At 40.4% G+C, this 23,240-nt stretch overlaps 1 protein-coding gene across 1 annotated transcript in view; it reads right to left on the reverse strand.

Moving 5' to 3' along the window:
* RPS6KA2 (ribosomal protein S6 kinase, 90kDa, polypeptide 2) overlaps nt 1–23,240 on the reverse strand; it is a 244,302-nt gene that overhangs the window by 76,172 nt on the left and 144,890 nt on the right. Inside the window, exon 9 of the mRNA XM_015428014.1 lies at nt 3,039–3,109. Coding sequence (XP_015283500.1) covers nt 3,039–3,109 — 71 coding nt within the window. The remainder of the gene's footprint in view (nt 1–3,038; nt 3,110–23,240) is intronic.

Below are 23,240 nucleotides of genomic sequence, written 5' to 3' on the forward strand. Positions count from 1 at the left end.
CTCCGATATGCAGATGATACCACTCTAATGGCAGAAAGTGAAGAGGACCTAAAGAGCCTCTTGCTCAGGGTAAAAGAGGAGAGCGCAAAAGTGGGCTTGAAGCTCAACATCAAAAAAACTAAAATCATGGCATCCGGCCCCATCACTCCTTGGCAAATAGAAGGGGAAATCGTGGAAGTAGTGCCAGACTTCATGTTCCTGGGATCCCAGATCACCACAGACTGTGACAGCAGCCATGAAATTAAAAGACGCCTGCTCCTTGGGAGGAAAGCGATGGCGAACCTAAACAGCATGATAAAAAGTAGAGACATCACCCTGCCTGGTCAAAGCAATGGTATTCCCAGTAGTCATGTATGGCTGCGAGAGTTGGACCATAAGGAAGGCCGAGCGCCGAAGAATAGATTCTTTTGAACTATGGTGCTGGAGAAGATTCTTGAGAGTCCCTTGGACTGCAAGAAGATAAAATCAGTCAATCCTAAAGGAAATCAACCCTGACTGTTCCCTGGAAGGCCAGATACTGAAACTGAAGCTCAAATACTTTGGCCACCAAATGAGAAAGGAGCATTCACTGGAGAAGACCCTGATGCTGGGAAAGATTGAAGGTCAAAGACGGGGACGGCAAAGGATGAGATGATTAGACAGTGTCATAGATGCAACGAACATGAAATTGAGCAAACTTCAGAGGACGGCGGAAGACAGGAAGGCCTGGCGTGATCTGGTCCATGGGGTCGCGAAGAGTCGGACTCGACTGTGCGACTGAACAACAAAAAGAAATCATGTGTGAAAAAGACAAATGTCTTCCATAGTTCATCACACCTATAAAATTTAGGACCTTTTGGACCAATTACAGAGATATAGCAGCTATTTCATAAAAGTCATACTTTAAATGGCCAAAGTAAATATATATAGTTATACCAGGTTTCCTGTGTAGATCATTGTTTGTTTATTTGTTTGTTTTATTTGCTTGAACAATTTGTATCTCTCCTTACAGCCCAAAGGCTCTTGGGGCAACATAATAAAATATAAAACATACTACAACCCCACATAAAAAACTATTTAGAACAAGAGAAACAGAGGGGCGGAGACACACACACACACTCACAGAGCGAGAAGGGGCAGAAAGAGAAACACAAACAGACACACACAGAGAGGGGCAGACACATACATAGAGACAAACACACACAGAGCAGCAGAGAGAGAAACAGGGGCAGACACACACACACAAGGGGCAGAGAGAGAGAGACAAACAAACAAACACACAGGGGCAGACACACACAAAGAGTGGCAGAGAGAAGAACAGAGAGGCAGAGAGAGAGAGAGACAGAGAGAAACAGACACAAACACACACACAGAGTGGCATAGAGAGGAACAGAGGGGCAGAGAGAGAGACAGACAGACAGACACACACAGAGAGAGAGAAGGGGCAGAGAGAGAGAGAGAGAGAGAGAGAGAGAGAGAGAGAGAGAGAAGAGAGGGAGGCAGAGAGAGGCAGAGAGAGGAACAGAGGGGCAGAGAGAGACAGACAGACAGGCTGATTTCCCACAAGCTGCTGCTCCATGCTCATTCTTCCCTTTGCTCTGATCGTATGTGTCGATTTCACACCATGTGTTGCACGGCTGCATTTTGCTCTGCAGCTTTTCTCGATTTTCCCCGCGTCTACTCAATCCTGTTTTGTGAGGATTGAGTAGACGTGGGGGAAATTGGGTGAAGCTGCGGAACAAAATGCGGCCGCACAGCCCATGGTGTGAAATTGACACATACGATCGGGGCAAAGGGAGATATGAACGTGGAGCAGTAGTTTGTGGGAAATCAGCCACACACACACAGAAGGGGCAGAGAGAGAGACAGACAGACACACACAGAAGGGGAAGAGAGAACCCACAGAGGGGCACACGTGCAGACACACACAGGGAATGGTGCGGGGTGCCTCTGCAGGTCTTTCCCTGCCCATCCGCCTCGTCGGGCGAGCAGAGAAAGGCGGGGGGCGCTCCGGAGGGTTTTCTCTGCCCGTCCACCTTGGCGGGCAAGCAGAGAAAGGCAGGAGCGGTGGCTCTAGAGGAAGCTAGGGATGGGGCAGGAGGCCTTTCCGGGGTCGCCGTACCTCCACGCAGCCCGAAGAAACCAGGGATGGGGCGAGAGGCAGGCAGCTTACCTTTCTTCTTCTGCCTCCTTGTGCCGACTGAGGGCTGCAGGGGGCAGGGCTTTGTCATGTGCCCACCCCCCAGGCACCTCACTCCCGGAGCACCGTACCAGCACACCCCGGCCCCAACCAAGGCCTGTCTAATTGTCCTTTTAATTGCCTTGCAATTATTTCTACCTGGTATGCCCTGTATCTTGGGCTTTACTCCATCTGTTACCAGGACTAGCTGGAAAAAAAATCAGTTATATAATAAAATTGGTACTTTGCAGAAAACATACCCATTAAAAGTTTTTTTTGAATGCCTATCTTTTGTTTTAAGTTGCTTAATGCTGTCCCTGCTAGCCCATCTGGAGTAGAAGGAATAATCACAGGCACTGGCACCATTCCAACAGAGACAGGTATGCTAATTCAGAATGTCTCCAGTTTGCAAAAGCACTACACCCACATCTGGAATTTTCTTTTTTCCTGTTCTAACTAAGGGGAGCAAAAGAAGCCCAGAACTATGTAAGACTTTGCAGAAGTAATTTTTACAACAATGTTTTACTTATGATGTGTCATGCCACAGTAGCTCTGAGGGAATGAGCAGACAATATCGGGGCAACATTACGAATCCTGAGTCCAAATGGGAGAGATGGAGCTATATAATAAATAACTTAAATTGGGCTCCATGCTAAGTGTTGGGGATTAAAACTGGGTCCTAAAGTCTGACACATTTTAAAATTTTCACATTTCCTTAGATCGATGCCCCTCTGATACTCTTCTGTTTAATGAACATCTGAAATTTTTAATTTCTCCATGAATTTCTCCTACATGTTTCATATGTGTAAATATGCTTAGTTCAAATAGATTATTTAGAAGAAAAGAACACCAGGCAAGCAAGTTGGAATTTACAACTCACTTGAGAATGAGAGCCATTGTCTCCTTTCTGTCCTTCCCCTGGAATGGTAATGATCCCGTCAGCATTTCAAACTGTAAATGAACAAAGACACAGTCAATTGATTATGAACCTAAAAGCAGACATGACACAAAGTTTCACAGCATGCATTCTGATTCTTTTATTAAAATGCTTTCTATTCAATCAATCACTAAGGCTGCAAGAATTCTCTATGCAAAATATTGGAAATTACCAGAGATAACAACAAAGCGAGAACTAGTAAATAAAATCTTGGAGGCTGCGGAATTGGATAAATTGACTTTATTGATAAAAGGCGCAACAGATTCGACGTTCTAGAATACTTGGTCATGGTTTTATAATTGGTATGATATATATATGTAGGCAAGCTTGCAAGAGACAGACTAAGAGTTTACTAAATGAAATATATACCTGTTGGGTTAATAGAGACAGAAAAGTTGCTTACACAGTTCATGAGAAATTGCTATTAAGGTGGAATAGGCACCAGTATAAATATTGGTAAAAAAATAACCTCCATGTATCTGTTTGTACTGTTTGTATGTATGTATAGGTTATGATTGTTTGTGTATGTTATGTGGAAAATGTAATAAAACCCTGCCCCTTTGGGGGCAGTTTAAAAAAATGCTTTCTATTCAGTCCATTCCAATATAAATTAGCACGCCACTTAAATTGTATCAAAAAAGTTAAAGATGTCCAAACAGCCACAGTGAAGTCAGAAAATGTATTTTGACTGAGGAAATCAAAGAAAAACATAAATCAATGGTGCCAAAAACACAGGGCAAGGACAAACTACAGATGCCTGGTAAGTTCTCAAAAGTTCTTTATATTAGCCTGCAACCCCCTTCAGATTTCCCTTTGCAAAGTCCATGTTTATTTCTTCTGAGAAAAGGTCCACTCCCCTCACTTTGTTTAAGGGGAATTTTCCGCTTGGATTTTGATGCCTTTGCTTAAACCAATACTTACTTTTCGTTGTAGAACTCACGGAGGGGATTTTTTATTTTTTTTAATACTACAAAAACTACCAAGAAAAAATAGGGAAAGGGTAACTACAACTAGGGAGAAAGAAAGCAACCCACACTACACTAAAAACCCAAGGTTAGGAGATCATTCCCTGTTAAGCTACCATTAGTAATAAAAAGAAAAGCTGTTAATAAACAATATACTTTGTGAGAACTTGTCTTTCTAAGCTTATATGTTAGTTTGTTACTTGTTATGAGAAGATTTCCTGAGCATCTCCTCCAGCTCACTTCATAAAGGCAATTTTCAGAGTCCTTCCACCTTTACATCTACACTAAGACTCTCTAAAATCTTAATAGCTTCTTAGACGTTCACTCCAGATTCTGCAGCCCAGTCTTCCTCCTTCTTCAAAGGGATAAAACCGCCAATCTTGAGCGTCTTCCTTTCTGGTCTCGCCCTCGGGGCCTAGTGGCGTCTCAAAGGTTTCTTGATTGTGAAGGCAAATTCAAGTTCTTTTCTCTCAGCAGGATTTAAAGTGACACTTTCTGAGAACACTTGCAAGGAAGTAGTTAAGTCCTTGTAAATCTTTCCTGTTTCTCTTGTAGTTTTCCTTCTTTTTTCATTGAAATCGCTGTTTAATTTAGTGTCCAACTCTTTCGCTTTAAAAGCCCTCGGTTCTATTTTTTCTGCTATTGTTGCCAACTGGAGCTGCCGGGACACAAATTGTTGATTTGTCTTGGCAAGCTGATGGTTAATACCAACAAGTTGCTCTAGAATCGGCTTCTGCTATAAGTGCAATAACGTCTACTTCCCTTCTTCTTGGAGTTGTTTTCACCAACTTTTTTGGAGTGTCCTCCATTTTAATGCTTTATTTTCAATATAAAATCGCTTTCTCCCCGGCTCTGAAAATCACTTTACGCTGTTTAATCGCTTAGATGCTCATGGATATCTCCCACAACAGGCCTGTACACTTAAAAATAAAGTCTTTCAGAAATGTCCGTTTACAGCCGTCTCTCTCTCTCCCCTCCCCTCCGCTTTTATAAATGCGTCAGAGAGATATCCCTCTCTCAGCACGGTTCAATCGCTTAAGAGCTATCGGGGGGGTTCGCTTCAAAGTATCCGTTTACAATCGTTTCTCTTTCTATCCCCCTCTTCTCCACTTATTTAAATGCATCTGAGAAGCGTCCCTCTCTCAGCACAGTTCCGATCGCTCAAAAAGTTTTTCTTGGGGGGGGGGGGATTTCTCTTCTTAAGACAATTCGCTCATTTTAACTCACAGTTCGCTCCTTAACTCACAGTTCATTGTTGGTTTTTATCTTGACCACGCTCTTGATCGCTCCTCCGCTAGATCTCCTGTGCTTGACCAGATCAACACAGCTTATGGCCTCGCTGAGAGGACGCAGTCAGCAGGAGGGACCGTCAGGGCAGAGGGGAGCCTCCATCGCCCTGCAGATAGCAGGAAAAGAGGCTCACCCTCAAAAGCCCTATGGCCTGGGAGTTCCCCCCGAACCCCCATGGAGGTGCTGATCCAGCGGCACCTCCCCCCCGCTGCTGTGTGGCATGCCTTCCCAGAGAGCTGGGAAAGGCGTCCGCCATCACTGTGCCACGTTTCTCAATCACAATGTGCTCAACCACCAAATGCTTGTCCCGATGTGCGTTTTTAGTTCCTTCTCAGATGCACCATGGTGGGACCTTCGGGGTATGGAGGAGCCCCCCTTCACAGGCCAGTAGCCGGAGGAAGAGCTCTTCTAGTGCCCCATGGCTGGGAGCCCTTCGCACAGGCTCCAGGGGTGGTGTGGATGTTCACACCCTCTCCCAGCCGCAGGCACTGGCGCATGGCTCCCGCAGCTTCAGGAGACCGTGGCCACCATTGCAGATGCCAAAACCGGAAAACCTGGCTTATACAGGTTTGACAAAGAGTTAGATACCTTCCTGAAACAAAGTCTGTTGACAGCTACTAGCCACAAAAAACCAAACAAAACCTCCAAGTTCAGAGGCAGTGTACCTCTGTAGCTTGTATATGACAAACAGTAGAGAAGTGTTGCCTTCATGCCTAGTTTATAGGCTTCCTGGAAACATATTCTTGCCAGTGTTGGAAATATGATGTTGTACTAGATTGATCGGATCCAGTAAGATTTTAATGAAATGACCAGGAACAGTACAAGATCACATTAAAAATTCCTGCTGGTGTATAAGTCTCATTCTTTTCAATGGGACATATGCAAGGTAAGTTTTCAGAGAAGTTTTTTCTTAAATGAATACAGAGACAGCTTAACAAAAACAGAAAATAGTTAAAGGAAACATTGTTCCAATGTGTACCTCTCCCATGATATACTATAAATTATTGGGAGGGAAAAATTTGAACTGATTTTTAAATAAGCATGGTGCTGGTTCTATACAGTTGATTTTGAGAACTCTGTCATTTGAAACAGTAACTGTCAAAATTATAACTGCAATTTAAGAGGTTCTGTACAAATTAATGAAAGGTAAGAATATCAACAGCTATTAAGTGGGCAAGCTCAGCAAATTCATTATAGGGACACTCCTAATAATGTTACAGCCTGGGGCAGATAAAAGACTTAAAACATCCAAATCTGACCCCTTTTGGGGCCAGGATACTGGATTGAAATGACTACTTGTCTGACCCAATTATTAAATTCATGTATAAGAGGTTCTCTTTATACCATAGCAACCCATTTTTTCTTAAAACGATTAATAAAACAATATATAAGCTGTATAATCTCATTGTTATTTACTGGGGAGCCCCCTCATCAGCCTCCATACCATAAAGCAATGACTAGAAGGCATACAGCTAGATGTGCCACCACCCGCTGTGCTCTGAGCCGTTGGTCTTCAAACATTCTTCTTCACCCATTTGTTTTCCTTATCATCCAGTTCTTTCTTTCAGAACCCTACTTTTCTAGATGCTGGTCTAAGCATTGTCAGTGCTGTGCGAACATCTGTTCTGCTTTGATTAAAACAAAACATAATTAGATACTAAATTTAATTTGAATAGCTTAGAGTACATCTCTCAGTTCCATTTTGGTAGATGCAAGCAAAAAAGCAGAAATATGAGTCCTAAGAAAGAGTTCTACATTGTCTTCCACAGATAAATGGATTTTTACAAAGCAGCACAAAAGTAACCATGCTTGGCAAGATGTGTCATGAGTCTCAAAGGAATTGTTATTTTTCTTTTTTAAACAGAGTGGAAATGATCTCAAAATATAATTTAACCAGTACAACAATTAGTCTGAATCTAATCCTACATCTGTTGATATTAAAAGACTTTGAATTACCATCAGAAACATTAAAGTTAACTTTTAATCTTGTGATGGGAATTTTGTCAAGTGCTTTGCAATGCCAGGGAAAAAAAAATACATAAGACAAACATTTTCACAAAGTAGAAAAGGAAATTCTCTAGGTTATTGCTCTGGTGCATCAGAAACCAAAACTGGCATCAGCTGCATGACGTTAATTTTTGTTTTCCACATTTTTTACACAACCCCTGTTGAAACGAATGGCAGCTGGCCAAGAGTCCATGGCAGTGAGGCTTGCCATGGGTAGTACAGGTTTGCCATGGGTAGCACAAGCCTTTTTAAGCCTAGTCCCTCTGATAAGACCCCCACCAAAAGCAAACTGAGGACTCCCCCCCCAAAAGAATTTACTGAACTTGTTGCTGAGTGGATCACTACTATGGAACTAGGGTTGCCAGGTCCCCCCTGGCCACCAGCGGGGGATGGGGGGAAGGTTGCTAAGCTTTAGGAAACTCCAGGAGATTTGGGGGCGGAGCTGGGGAGGACAGGGGGCTCAGTGGAATACAATGCCATACAGTCCACCCTCCAAAGCATCCATTTTTTTTCCAGGGGAACTGATCTCCGTAGTCTGGAGATGAGCTGTTAATTTGGGGGGGATCCCCAGGTCCCCCCTGGAGGCTGACATCTCTAGATGGAGCTCCTTTGAGGTGGTTGAAGTATCAAATGAATACATGGCAAGGAGTGAGAGCACAGATGGAGAAAATTAATTTGCTTAGCAAGAGGAAAATAAAGAAAAAGCCCGGAAAATCAACAACAACTAATAAAAATAAAGATTGCTACCACACTGTGGTTTTGCTCCAGCTTCCATTTTGAAAACCCAAGATAGGCTGCTTCCACAGCAGGATGTTTATGTGCTGCTCATTTGTAAACTTTTCTACAATTGGCAGCAAATAGAATTGACAATGTGATTTCATAAAGACATCATCTCCATAAAAATCTAGTCAGAAAATATATTTGTTCTGTTCAGAAAAGGTCCTACTTCTCACTGGTGCTGCAACTGTTATTTTTTTAAAAAAATGCCACAATTCTGGTGGACAAGAGATGGACAACAGGGAAAACATGCAGTAGGTTGTTAACAATGTTCCTTGGATTCTCTGAAAAAAATCAAGTGGATGAATCATGACAATTCCAGACCGAATCAATGGCACACATAGAAGCAAATGCAGAAGCTATTCTTGAAAAATGCAGTTTTATAAAAGGTACAGTGGCATCTTTCATCACAGGATGACAGTGCTTCCCAGGAAAGCTTAATATTTCCCTGATTGTGTCTGCCGATTTTTCAGTGTTTGGGAAATAGTACCGTATTTTTTGCTCTATAAGACGCACTTCCCCCAAAAAAAAAGTGGGGGGGAAAGTGTGTGCGTCTTATGGAGCGTATACTGAAAAAAAAGAGCATCGTGGCCAGCGGGGCCCTTCTTGCTTTGCCGCCTGGGAGATCTGGCTCGAGGCTTCTCTCCCCACTGAACAGCAGCAGAAGAGGCACTTTTTCCTGTTTTCCTCCTCAAAAAACTAGGTGCGTCTTATGGTCAGGTGCGTCTTATGGAGCGAAAAATACGGTAATTTTTTAGTACATATGAATACCCAAGCTGTCAAAAAGGCTTATAGAATGCTAAAATTGTAGTATTTGCTTGCACACAAGATCCCTGGTTTGAGTTAGCTGGGAAAAGTTTGTTTTTGCTTGGGAAATGATTGCCTAAAGAGGTTTGTTATAGCTGCTCTAGTTGAAGTTATTATGGCAGGCGTTGGGGTGTGTGTGTGTAAGCTACTTTTAGGGTCATGTACTGTGAAACCAAACTATTCCCATTATTTTTTCAGCTTATTAAAAAGGTGAAGGCCCTTCTACTACATCCTCAGCAGAATTGGTAAAGGAAAAAAATGGTTCAGGCTTTTAGCTTAATGATATGCTTCTTTTTATTATTTGATCCTTATTTGTTCCCTGCATTAGATGCTGGTTTCCTGCAAGGTCATGTGTATAATTTTAATATGTAAGCTAGAAAGCTGACTTGAGTGTTATACACAAGGATTATAAATAAAATGGTGCAAAAACATGGGAAATTATTCATTTGCCTGCCTTCACAATTCTGGCCATGCTTTGTTCTGAACCACAATGAGCGTCTGATGGGATGCTGGTCTGCTTGTGTGTCCTTTTGTTATGTCTTCAGATACTGCCTGACGCCAGCCAGAGGCAGCTAGAGCTTCAGTCCAGAAGACAATGGGGACTGGGCTCCTGAACTACAAGTAAGGAGCAAATAGGGACATTGGCGGGAAGTTCAAACCCGCCAATAGGACCTAGGGGTGTCCCTACACAATTGTATAAAGTTGGCCATCCGGCCGTTAGTTTCTGTTCCATGTGTTAAGTACCAATAAACACATCTTCTCGGATGTCGTGGTCCGCATCCTGATGTATCGGACCCAGTACTTTTCACCTTTCATGAGGAGGAATCCCTGGGGGCTATGAGTCAGACTGTGAGAACATGCCAGCCTTGCTGATAGGGCCAGGCAGAACAGCTGAAGATGACCAGAAACCTAACAGTGTATGAAATACAGATGGACCTAATTTTGTGGATCAATAATTACATCAGAATGAGAATGATATTCACAAGGAGGAAGGGAGAAGGAGATTATGGTAACCAGAAAGGTTTAGTGTGGTCTGTGAGATAACTATGAATAAAAAATTGAAAGGAAGCATTCATTTCATAAAGAAAGCTAGAGGGAAACATGAATTTTGTCCTATTAGAACAAAGTATGATTATTTATTTATTTATTTGAGTCCCAAGAGGGACTCAAAGCAGCTTATATAGTTCTCCTCCATTTTATCTTCACAACAACTCTGTTTGATACATGAGGCTGAGGGTGTATGACTGGCACAAGGTCACTCAGCAACCTTCCAAGGTATGGTGGAGATTCAAACTGGGGTCTCCCAGATCAGTTATCTTCTTTCATTTTTAGATTGTAAACAAGGCTTGTATTTTTAAACACAATCACGGCCAAATGCCTAGCTTCTGCAGTCAGGGCCACTCTTAGCATATCCGGAAGCAGGGCAGCTGCTGGGGCCCAGAGCTTCGGGCAGGGTCTACTGCTGCTGCCCCTGTACACCTGTCCCTTCACCAGCTCTCATCACCTGTGCTTCTGGCCACAAGTGGGGGAGAGGACATGTGGTTGGTGCATGGGGACAACACTCACATTCACATGCTCTGTCCAGCACCACTGGGGGACAGGGATGGCAGTGGTACACAGTGGCAATGCTCGCAGCCATATTTGCTGCCCAGCACTGTTGGGAGAACAGTGTGCAGGTAGTGCATAGTGCTGTTGCTCCAAGTTGCATGCACTGCCAGGCACCATTGTGGGAAATGTGTGTGGATAGTGGTATGGCTCACAAGTGAGTGAGTGGGCAGGGAAGGATGCACGGGTGGTGTGGGAGGGGCACAAAAATGAGTGGATGGAAGAACAAGCAAGGGGTATCATAGCAGAGAAGGCACTTTCTGCCCAGGGCCCCCCAAACCTGGCCCTGTTTGTAGTGCAAAAAGGATAGTAATAAAAATGATATACACAAGATATAAGGGCTGGGATCAAACTGTTCCACCAAAGTGCCCTCCTCTGATAGAAGAGGCATCTCTCTTTGGTGGAAGCCTCCTTGCATTAGAGGAAGAAGAAGAAGAAGAGATTGGATTTATACCCCGCCCTTCACTACCCAAAGGTGTCTCAGAGTGGCTTACAAACTCCTTTCCCTTCCCCTCCCCACAACAGGCACCCTGTGAGGTAGGCGGGGCTGAGAGAGGTCTTGACAGAAACCGCTCATTTTCAAGGACAGCTCTTATCAGAGCTACGGCATGCCCAAGGTCATCCAGCAGCTGCAAGTGGAGGAGTGCGGAATCAAACCCGGTTCTCCCAGATTAGAGTCCGCGCACTTACCCACTACACCAAACTGGCCCCTTTGGAACCAACCCAATAAATGAAAGTATATTGGCACCTCCTCAGATAGAGCAAGGAGAACAGTCTGTTTAAAAAGCAAGTATGTAACACATTTTCCAGTCCAGTGTTTTTTCTTCCTATGTTCCAATAATGTAAAAGCAATGGCCACTTTGATTGAATGTGCTGCCAGGCACTGTTTGATACTTTGTAAGGTTACTTTGGTGCAGAAATACTGCCTCATGCTTTTAAGATTGCTTTGTTCAGTTCTCTGAGGCTTGAGGATATGGGAGTGATTGACAGCTACATCGGGATTCACACAGGAAGGCGAGTGAAGTTTCTGCTGGAAAGAAATACCCCAGGAAGATGTGTGTTCACAAAGGGAATGGCAACCTGCAGGCAACAGGTCAGAACACTGTGTCCTTTGAAAAGGTTACTGCATGACTTGCATAAAAGAACAAAACTTCAGGCACAACAGAAAACATTTGCTGTAGCTTGAGCTACTAGAGCTTTATTGCTGAATGTTTCAAGTTGTATAGTCCAGTGGGGTACATATTACCAAGGGAAAAGTTCCCACAGAAATAATGGTTACTTTACAGTAATGAGGACTTTTCACCTATCGACATTAAAAATATACATGGATGCAATTGTGCAAAAATATCTCATTAGTATGTGTACATTAGTATATGTACATTTAATAAATCCTCTTCCTGTAAAGAGAACACGTTGGGAATTAACGGTCTGAGTTTCTAGGGACTTATCTGTATTCAAAAGCAGTGTGAACTCACTGCAATGAAATGGGAAAAATTCCATTGATTTTAATGGAACCAGGATGCACCTTAGGAATATAGGGCTTTTCTGCTGTTGATAAAGTCAGAAGGGGTCCCTTTTGACTATCACAGAAAGCTATACTGGGGATCACGGGACCTGTATGTTCAAGAAGCTGTGGAACGGGCTGTAGTGAAAAGGGGAACTGGATCTGACTGAATTTTTAAAAATTTAATTTTAAAATACATACACAAAACTTACCATTGTCCAAGAATATAAAACATTTTGTATAGAAAAGACTATTACAAATAACACACTTTACAATAATAAGGATTAGAGGGGAATAGCTTTGTTGCAGACAAATATTCAACAATAGGAGACCACAGTGTAATAAATTTCTGTTGTCTACAGAACTCAATGGAAGTTGATGCATTAGTAATTTTTCGCACTATAAAAAGGTCCCATAATTTAATGGCCCATTGTTCAATCATGGGAGTTGAAGAATCTTTCCACTTTGCTGCAAGTAAAAGTTTAGCAGTTGTTAACAATATGGCCAGCCTTTCAGAGTCTATTTTATTTTTGTATGGCAGGCCAATATTCTAAAGGAACCATTTCAGGTATATTATCTAGGGCTAGGCAAACACCCATAATCTGTCCTATTTGGGAAAGAAATCCCAAAATCCATAAATTTTAGAGCAAGCCCACCAATTATGCAAAAAGTCAGAAGAACATCCACATAACTTCCAACATTTATCAGAACCAGTTTTATATATTTTCTGAAGACAGTGCAGAGATAATAACCATCTATGAGCCAATTTAAAATATTGATAACGAATAGAGAAAATAGGAGATAGATTACTAGGAGCCCTCCAAACACTAGGCCAATCATCTGGATTCAATCTAGATCGACAATCTTGAATCCATCTATTTTGCGTAGGGGCTGAAACTGGAGAAAGTGTTAGAATTGAACCTAATAAACAATATGTACAAGACAAAAGACCTGTTAATGAACCAGATTCTGCTTTAATAATTTGTTCAAATACAGATAATGGATATGACAATGCTGCTTTTATTGGTTTAGAGGTCAATAAACGATACAATTGGTGATACCATGGGATAGTACAATTTATTTTTCTGGATATAAACCTATCAATCTAGTCAGGTTAACAGATCTCCAAAACAAATCCCAGGATCTTGTCAAGGTTTACACCAAGATTGGTTAAGAGAAGTGGCATATGGAGAAATGTCCAGTAATAATTTCGAACACAATTTATCCCATACCTTAAGCATATTTTCCATTAATGGGGTAAAATAAAGACATGTTGATCTATTAAGTTTAGAATTTTAGCAAAATTCAGCCGGAATGAGAGTATATGTTAAGGATGCCTCAATCTGCAGCCATCCCAATGAACAGTCTTCCGAGAATGTATGTATAAGGTTTGTTAAAACAAATGCATAATAATAACGTAAAAGATTTGGGAATGCTAAACCTTCAGGAATGCTACTCTGGTTTCTCTTCAGATTGCATAAATCTTTCACCTTTTATAGGATGTGACTGAATGAAAAGTTTGCTGGACCCAATTCACAAAATAATTGTGCTGATGGCAGCACATTCTGTGAGATCCAGTGAATCATCCTAACCTTTTTGAGTCTGTGAGAACCTTTGGAATTTTGAGGGGGGGTAGTAAGCACAAAGGGGCTGCGGTGGCTCAGTGGTTAAGGCGCTGAACTGCAGACCGGAAGGTCAGTAGTTCAGCAGTATGAAACCCGAGTGCCGCATGACAGCGTGAGCTCCCGTCTCTGGTCCCAGCTCCTGCCAACCTAGCAGTTCAAAAGCAAGGAATTGCAAATAGATAAATAGGTACCACTTCGGTGGGAAGGTAACAGTGTTCCATGCTCCTCGGCGTCTAGTCATGCCGGCCACATGACCAAAGCGAAGTCTTTGGATAGCACTGGCTCTTCAGCTTGGAAACAGAGATGAGCACCGCCCCCTAAAGTCGGGTTCAACTGGCTTTCAAGCAAAGGAAACCTTTACCTTTGTCTAATAACCACCATCCCATAATAGCTGCAACAGGAGGTGGAGCCAACTCCAAATGGCTGCCTCAGGAAGTCGAACCAAATACAATACCTCCCTCTTCCTACCTCCTGGGAAGAAGGAAGTCCTTTTTTTAATTTAAATTTTATTAAATTTATGACAATAACAAAAGGAGTATGTGTGTGTGTGTAGGTGAACAACAATGGTTGAGCCAATACATTAACGATACATAGCATGACTAATACTTCTCATATATCCTACAACAAAAACATATTCAGAATTCAAAAACAGACTCAAAAATTAACAAATTTCTATAAAGTGGAACTATCCCACAATTTTCTAAATAGCCTATCAGTGGATACCAAACTGCTTGAAACCATTTTTGACTATTTTCTGCCTTTGGTGACCTCGCAGTCAACGAAATACAGCTATAAATAAAACATTCCCATATTTTCTTTTGCCAAAGAGATATAGTAGGACTGCTTTTTTGTCTCCATTTCTGTGCTATAGCTATTTTAGCTACAGATATTAATGTAGATATTAATATTTTTTGCTTTTATTCTTTATAGGTATAGTCCACACCTAAAAAAAAAACCCTGTCTCCCCTGTCTTATTATTAAGATTTCTTTCAATATTTGATTCCAAAAGTCATACATTTGAGGACAATGCCACCAGCAGTGTATATAATCCCCAAGATAACCGCAATTTTCCCAACACTTTGCTGTGAACTTCAGATTTATTCTGTGTAATAAAACAAGAGTCAAATACCATCTGTGCAAAACTTTGAAGGTGTTAAATCAAATACTAAATACCTTAGAGGTATTGTTTAGTGAATGCCAAATTTACTCAATAATTGGGATTCTACAGTCCATCTGCCACTGCTTTTGAGCATTAAGAATTGCCTCCTTTTTTTGTTAAGAAGAATTTAATATATTTTAGACATTAAACTTTTCACTTCCCCCTTAGTATTCTTTAATATTAATTCAAAATCCATAAGGGGTCCGGAGAATACCTCTGCACATTGAAAACCATGTAGTAAACTGTTAATTTGTAGAAATCTAAACCAGGACATTTTTTCACCTACCTTCCTTTCTAGTTCAGCCTTATTTAGTGGACTTCCATTCTTTGTCAAATTAATTATTTGGGTTACTCCCGCCTTTTTCCATGCCTGGTAAGCATTCTTTTCCTTACCCGGCTGAAACCATTCTTGTTCAGAAATGTTGATAATTGAGGATTTTTTGGTACTAAAATTTCTGTTTTGATCCCAGATTTCCAGTGCTATTTTAAAAAATTCATTCTGCAATATCATATCCTGCCTAGTTTTAGGATGCCTCCAATATAATTCCGGAAGTGAATATTGCTCTACTTCTGATTCTTGTATTTGTCCACAACTTAAGGGTAAGCTAGTGGATACAATTCGTACCATATTAGGAAGATTAGCAGCTACATAGTATGTATATAAGTCTGGAAAATCGAAACCACCATTTTTAGTCACACGTTTTAAAGCAGAGAATTTAATTCTCGGCTTTTTGTAATTAAAAAAAAAGTAAACCTTTTTGGCACTTAAAAATTTCTTGTTTGTGGATACAGATGGGAATAGCCCTAAATAAAAATAGGTATTTTGGTAATATAAAGCTTTTAAGAATACTGATTTTTATCAGGCCATGAAAAACCATTTTTGTGCCATTGTTTTAATTGCTTTCTAATGTCTTTGTATAAAGAATTAAAATTACACTTAACTAAGTCCTTGAGGTCATTAGGAATTTGAATCCCTAGGCATTTCCACTGTGACTGTACCCAATCAAAAGGGAAATGTTTTTGTAGTTTTTCACTTAATGCATTATTAAGCATAATGGGAAAGATTTTAGATCTAGAAATGTTTGCTTTGAGGCCCGTTAGAGACTGCATTTCCTGGAAGACCCTTTGAAGCTTGGTTAAGGAAGCATCAGGATTGGATACATAAATTAATAAATCATCAGCATACAAGCTAATTGTATGTGTTTGTTGGCCTATTTTAATGCCTGTAATTCCAGGGTTTGATCTAATTGCATTAGCAAGTGGCTCAATTGCTAGTGTGAACAACAAGGGTGACAAGGGGCACCCTTGTCTGGTGCCCCTATGCATCTCTATCGCTCTGCTCAGTACATTATTGATTCGAATTCTTGCAGTAGCATTGGAGTAAATAGACTTAATTGCATTTTGAAATCTGTCTCTAAATTTCATCACATCCAACAGCTATTTTAAATGATTTCAATACTATCAAAGGCTTTTTCTAAGTCCACTGTGAGCAAGATGGATTCTCGTTTCTGTGACGTACAATAAGAAATGATATTTAATGTACGGTAAATATTATCTGTCATGGAATGACCCAGGATAAACCCTGTATGATCAGGATCAATGTAGTTTGATTTTATTTTTTGCAATCTATTTGCTAAAATTTTGGAAAATATTTTGGCTTCACAATTAAGTAATGCTATAGGTCTCTATGATGCTGGAGATTCCTGATCTTTATTTTCTTTTGGAATTGTAATAATATGGGCTTCTCCCCAGGGTGGTGGTTGAATACCTTTATTCATAATGACATTACAAATCTTTACCAAAGGCTCACTCAAATCTTTACAAAAGGTTTTATAAAATTTGGGAATGTACCTATCACATCCTGGAGCAGTATTTGGTTTTAAATACTTAATGGTTTATTTCACTACCTTGGAAGTGATGGTTGAGTCTAAAAATTGTTGATGAGCAGTCGAGAGTTCTTTACAAATGTCCTTCTCTTGGAAATTTGCAATTTCTGTCGAGTTATGATGTCTCTGTTTTTTTATCATCTTTAATATAAAAATTCTGCGTTCTAAAAGCTTACTATTTACCCTCCATTTTAAGATTTTTTAATTTTTTGAATTCTTTTGCCAGAATTGTTGCTTTTAAAAAAAAGAATATTTTTTCTGTATCTGCGTTGCTTTAATTGTTTCTAGGTGCCTACGCTCAGCCAGTAATTCTTTATATATATTTTTATTTTCCACTTTCTTATGTAACCTTTTGAAATTCTGAATTTTATTCAGTATATTTCTAATTTGGAGTTGTTTCTCTTTTTTCAGGTTGGAAGCTATGGCAATTAATTTGCCTCTTGTTACAGCTTTGAATGCCTCCCAGAGAGTAAACTCATCTACTTCTCCATTATCATTTTCTTTAAAATAATTAGTTATTGTTTGTTTAATTATTTAATAAAAGAGAATTGTTCAATCTCCATGTATGTTGTCATTTTATTATGTCCTTTTTATTATTTTACATTCTATATATGTGTGATCTGTCCACATGATAGGGTCATTATTAATTTCTCTAACTCTGTCCAATATAAAATCTGAATGAAATATATAATCTATACGTGTATATGTTTTAAACATAGGAGAGAAAAAAGTTATAGTCTCTTTCTGGGGGATGCGTTGCTCTCCATGTGTCAGTTGATAATTCTCAAGGATTTCCTGTAATTCAGTATATTTGTTAACTGGGGGCTTGTGTTTACTGTTACTTTTAGATCCAGATGTTTGTCCACTATCATGTTACAGTCACCACCTATTATCGTTAAGCCTTCCTGAAAATTCTTTAGTTTACTCAGGGTCTCATCTATGAATTGAATTTGTTGGCTATTGGGAGCATATATAGAAACAAATGTTATCAGTTCAGTATCAAGTTTGCCTTTCACAAAAATATACCGACCATGGGGGTCTGCAAATGTATCCTCACAAATAAAATGTACTGATGGAGCAAATAAAATTGCAACACCTCTTGCCTTTGAGGAGCTGTGAGCATGAAACTGCTGGTTATACCATTGAGTCTTCAAGACCGGGTGTGTATCAGAATGTTAATGGGTTTCCTGAAGTAATAAAATATCTCAACATGTTTTCAAAATAAATGAAGTCATTCTTGTTTCTTTAATACAGTTGTTTAACCCATGGATGTTAACTGTCTGGCTTTTATATGTATCCAACATGTTGGGTGCTTGTACTTGACTTCAAACTATAGGAATACAGATTATAATACTCTTCAAATGTCACCAGTTGAGTATAAGAGGTTAATACTATTTCTCCTAGTTGCTTAAAGACTAACTAGGTCCACCAATATACAAAACAGTGATAGAAACCACAAAATGTCTAAACCTACCCCCCAAACAAAAATCTAAACTAACCCCCCTTCCTCCCCCCACCCCCTTTAACCAACACAAAATCTGGGTCAACTATTCTACTTATCTCCCGCAACCAGGAATTACCCAAATTTCCTGGGGGCTGAATTGGAAAGATCCGAAAACCATTAAAGTCACTGGTATGGCAGAGCTATCTTCTGTCACTTAGGAACTATCCTTCTTAGGAGCCACCCAAACTCTGCCACCCTACCCCACCCTGCCCCCCAGAGAGTAAACAGTGATTGTTATTCTTAAAGGCTATCATGCTTCAAAACCTTAGAAAATAAAAAAAATTAAAGTAACATATAAAACAACTGGAAAAATTGCTCTTCCTTGCTTTAGGCATTAACTTTCCAAATTAAACTAATAACTTAAAAGAACAAAACTCAGGATACGGAATTTTGCTTGATTTTTGAGGTGATATGGGAAAAAGAAACTTTTTCTTTTGAAGATTCTCTTATCTCCTTGTTCCATTGGTGTTTCCTGTTGTAATATGATGAGAAGGTCCTTGCCACTTTCTTTGTCCCAAGCTGCCGTTGATGAGAAATAAAGAGCTTTCCCAATGGTAACCATCTGTACTTCTGCTTTTGAGCTTGCAATTGTTTAGTAACATCTTTTAACTTCCTTTTTATTAATAAAGCTTCTCTGGGAACATCAGGAAAAAATTGGATTGGATCTTCATAATAGTAAAAGGTGTCAGGCTTCTTTGCTTCCTCCAAAAATTTTTTCCGGACTCTAGCATCTGGTACGGTGACAATAATATCTCTAGGAACTGAGCGCTTGTTCTTAGTCTGTGAGCCCAAGCATGTTATATGTAATATGTAATAGTGGGATAAATGCCTTCTTCCAACTGTAATGCTCTGGCTATAAAAGAAGCCATAAATGAGATTAAGTCAGAATTTTCCTCAGCATTTTCCTTTATCCCACAAAATTTTAAATTAGAGGCTTTTAATTTTGTTTCTACAGTTATTAGGCAATCATTTCGGTTTTGTGAAGCTTCTTGTCACACTCTAATATCAGATTGATTCACCATGCTTGCCTCTAATGCTGAATCGGCTTTTGCAATCACCTGGGAAAGAGAGATCTGAATGTCTTCTAGTTGTGTTGATAAATTCAACATTTGTTCCCCAGACCTGATTCCATTGTCTTTAAATAGTTTAAAACTGCTGAGTCTGAAGTCTCTGAAAAGATTTGCTCCGACGTTTTAGATGCAGTCGCCATTTTGTTTTCCGGCTGGGAAGATGAGCCCCACTGCGTCTCTGCCTCAAAATGCTCTTTTATTGAGCAAAGTGGATCTGAAGTTGCTTTAATCTTAGGTGGGTCATTCTTGCCCATTCTTCAAAGAAAGTCAGTGCTTAAATTGAAGGTCTTGCATTGAAATTCTCTGGGGGGAATTGGGATAAGGCAGGGGCAGCAGTTACTCATCTGCCATACTTGCTGGCAATGCCACGCCCCCCTGGAAGAAGAAAGTCTTAAAGGGGGACTGGAACCACACATTATCTATGAAAAGCCTAGATGTTTACAAGTCCTTCTCATCCTCCAGTGGAAAACCCTTTCATTTGAATGAGGGCAGCCAGTAAGAAGCCCTGCCTTACAATGAATTTATCCACTTTCTGAACAGCTTTGTGGATGCCAAGGGAGATACTGGTGGAAACCTTTGGCACCAGCTTGGGGAGCCCTATGTGAAAGTATGATCTCATGTTCACAAACTGTAATAAGAATATGAGAGCCAGTATGATATAGTGGTAAATGCATCAAAGCAGTATTGGGGGAGGGGGAAGGTTCAAATCCCCACTCAGCCACGAAGCTGACCCTGGGCCAGTAAATCTCTCTCAAACTAGACTACAAGGTTATTATGAGGATCTGTGACACACTATATTTAAAATGCTGTTTTCCTAATGCAGCAACATCAGAGAAGGGAGGTGAATAGTTAATTCTGCTCAAGAATGCTGAGCTTGAGTGACAGGGTGCCCCTTTGATTGGCCAGCACCAGCTGAGGAAAATATAAGATCAGCTGTGTGCTGAGGGGAGAGTTAGTTCATTTTGAGTTCAGTGGCAGTTACTGTTCAGTAAAGTAAAAGTTCAGCTAAAGGAGTGGATATCTGAAGAGTCTGACTAAAAGTCTGTCAGACAGGTTCACGTTTTGAATAAAAGGAGAGATCCTGGTCTTTGCTGTGTGAAACATGACCTGAGGAAGAATTCCATCTAAGAATCCAGAGTCCAGTGTCAGTTAAAGCTCAAGTACATTTTCACACAGACACTAAGAACTGGGGTTTGAGATTTTGGCAAAGAGTGACTGGGTAGCAAGCTTAGGCTCCCAATCAGGCCAAAAGGAATAGGACTATATTTTCAGGGAAGAAATATAAGTCCTGTCCAGTTATACAGGGAATTGGCACTGAGGAAGTCCCTGGTCTGTTGTGAAAGGAAATGGTAATATACTACTCAGGGGAAAGAAGACACACTGTGATTTCAGAAAAGGGGAATGAATTTGCTATACTAAAAGAATGACCTTTCCAGAAAACCAGAACAGTTATTAGGAAACTGTGTGCAGAAACATTGTAACTGAAACCAAAGTACTTAGTCAACTATCTCGCATTGATAAGAACCAAGAATTTGTTAAAAAAACAAGCTGCTTCAACACCATCTTGTCTGTTAACTGAAAAATATACTGTTTTACCAATGTTTCCCTCAGCCTTTCCAATACCTGACTACCCCATACCATCCTTGCTTATTAAATAAAATATTTATTATTGTTCACTGTACACAGTCTCCAGTGCCATTTCAATGGATCTAAAAAGAGGGCTCCTGTTTTCTCCTGACAAGTCCCTGGGCTGGGCAAAAGGCAAATTAACTTCTGTCAAAGGGTGGAACATTCAGATTTATAAAGCCGCAAATACCACGCTACAGGGGACTAGCTCAGTACTTGAAGGGAACTAAGAGTTTTGGTGGGAAAGATCTGCCTCACAGTGAAGAAAAAGCAGGGGTCCATCATAGGATCAAATGAAAAATGTAAACAACTATTTTACTTATATTTACTTTCTGCATTTATAATGACATTGTTTTCCCCCTTTCCTCTGAGCTCCTTTGATGAACATCGGGATAGATTTTTAAAAGTCTTTAATCCTTTTGTTGCTGTATAGTTATTATGTTATACACTTGGTTATGTTATCATTTCATATCTGATGTAAGCATTTATTCTGTTTATTCAGTAAAACTCATCAAACATCATGTTTTGTAAGGACATTGTTAAAGACTGCAAACCAAGAAAGGATTTGAAGGCAGCAGGTATCCATGCAAAATGTAGATGAAAAAAGATAACAGATTTCTCCCAGTGAGGTTTAACTTATTACTGGCTCTGTAATTTCAAAGAAAATTCCAAAGAATTGTGAGAAGGGGGAACCCATTGTCATCACAACTACAGAATGTTAATTTTGTTAAAACAGTTGCTGACATCCTTTTAGGTTAATATAAGCACGAAAGGTGAGGTGATCTAGATGAAAAAGTTTCACTTCAGAGCACCACCAGAAGGAAGCTTGTTTGCTGTAATAATGGGAACAAAAGTTATACAATACTAGCACATTACTTTCCTTAGTTTCATAACTGAAAAATGGGGCCAGCAGCATTAGAACAAACCAGGGTCATGTGACATTTGCTGCTGATTAAAGAATTCAATAAAAAACCCTCAGAGTTGATTCACTTATACAGTGGTTGCCAAGAGGCTTGAAGTCAATCAATACTCATACAGAAGCATTATTTGCAAGAACTAGTACCCTCACATGAGGATTATGGATGCAAAGTAACACTTTTGTCAAGGGAGTTTACATATTCATTTCTGTGATAAATGAGTTCTGCCGAGTAGGATGCTTTAGTAACCTCAAACTCTAGCCCTGCTGAGCAGACTCATGACAGACATGTGTGTGTTAATTCTCTTGGCAAAGATAAAGATATCAAATACATTGGAAGCCAATCTTTGCAGTAGGGTTTCCAGGCAGGGCCTGGAAGTAGGCACTTGCAGTTGGAAGCAGAGAGAGATCTACATCCTTGGCACAATGTCGCCACTTCTGGTGAGACCTGGAAGTAACGTCATCACGTCACAGCATCAGGTAGTGGTTGAGAATGGCAGACTCTAATCTGGAGAACTGGGCTTGACTCCCCACTCCTCCCATGAAGCTTGCCAGGTGACCTTGAGCCAGTCACAATTCTCTCAGAACTCTCTCAGCCTCACCTACCTCACAAGGCCACTATTGTGGGGAGAGAAAGGGAAGGTGATTGTAAGCCACTTTGAGACTCCTTAGGGCAGAGAAAGGCAGCGTATAAAACCCAACTCTTCTTCTTCTGACCACAGAGTTTTGGGCAAATGCTAGAGCATCACCTGACATGATGGTGTCACTTTCAGGTTGAGCCAGAAGCAACATCATCACACTGAGGATGTTGATTCCCTTCCCCACCATTTCTCCCTGGAATTTCCTCCTGCTGCCTGGCTGAGCAATGGCAGGCAATAGCAGCAGGGGTAGGAGGTTTTGTGATATTATAGGCTACAGCCTCTGTAATCACTGTATGGGAGAAACTGTCAGTATAAACATGTTCACATTTTCAAGATTTCAATGTAAATATGTTCACCTTTGCAAGATTGGAGACAAGGTGGTGGACACTAGACAGTTCTTCCTCCTAACCTGCCTTCAGTGTTCCACCTACTTCAACTCTTCCAGAAGACTCAGGAGCCTTGTTTCCTTCCCAGATATCATCACTTCCAAAACTTAAACTACCAATTTCAGAACAACAGAGCAGCTGCTTAATAATTTCAAGGAGACCAAATAAGGGCTATTCATTTCCCTTTTATCTTGCCCTCTCTGTTCCCATTAATTCAGCTGCCTGTAAACCAAGCCTCCCTAGTTTCCTAGCAACAGCATGTTATGGATTGTGAGGTTTCATCTCTCTAATGAATTGTAGCTGTATCAGAAGCAGACATACTTTCCCTCTTGTCCTCTGGAATGGATCCGTTATTAAGAACTATATGACGATAAAGG

Source organism: Gekko japonicus, unplaced genomic scaffold, assembly GCF_001447785.1.
Source record: "Gekko japonicus isolate JY-2015 unplaced genomic scaffold, Gekko_japonicus_V1.1 scaffold1020, whole genome shotgun sequence".
NCBI classification, from domain to species: Eukaryota; Metazoa; Chordata; class Lepidosauria; order Squamata; family Gekkonidae; genus Gekko; species Gekko japonicus.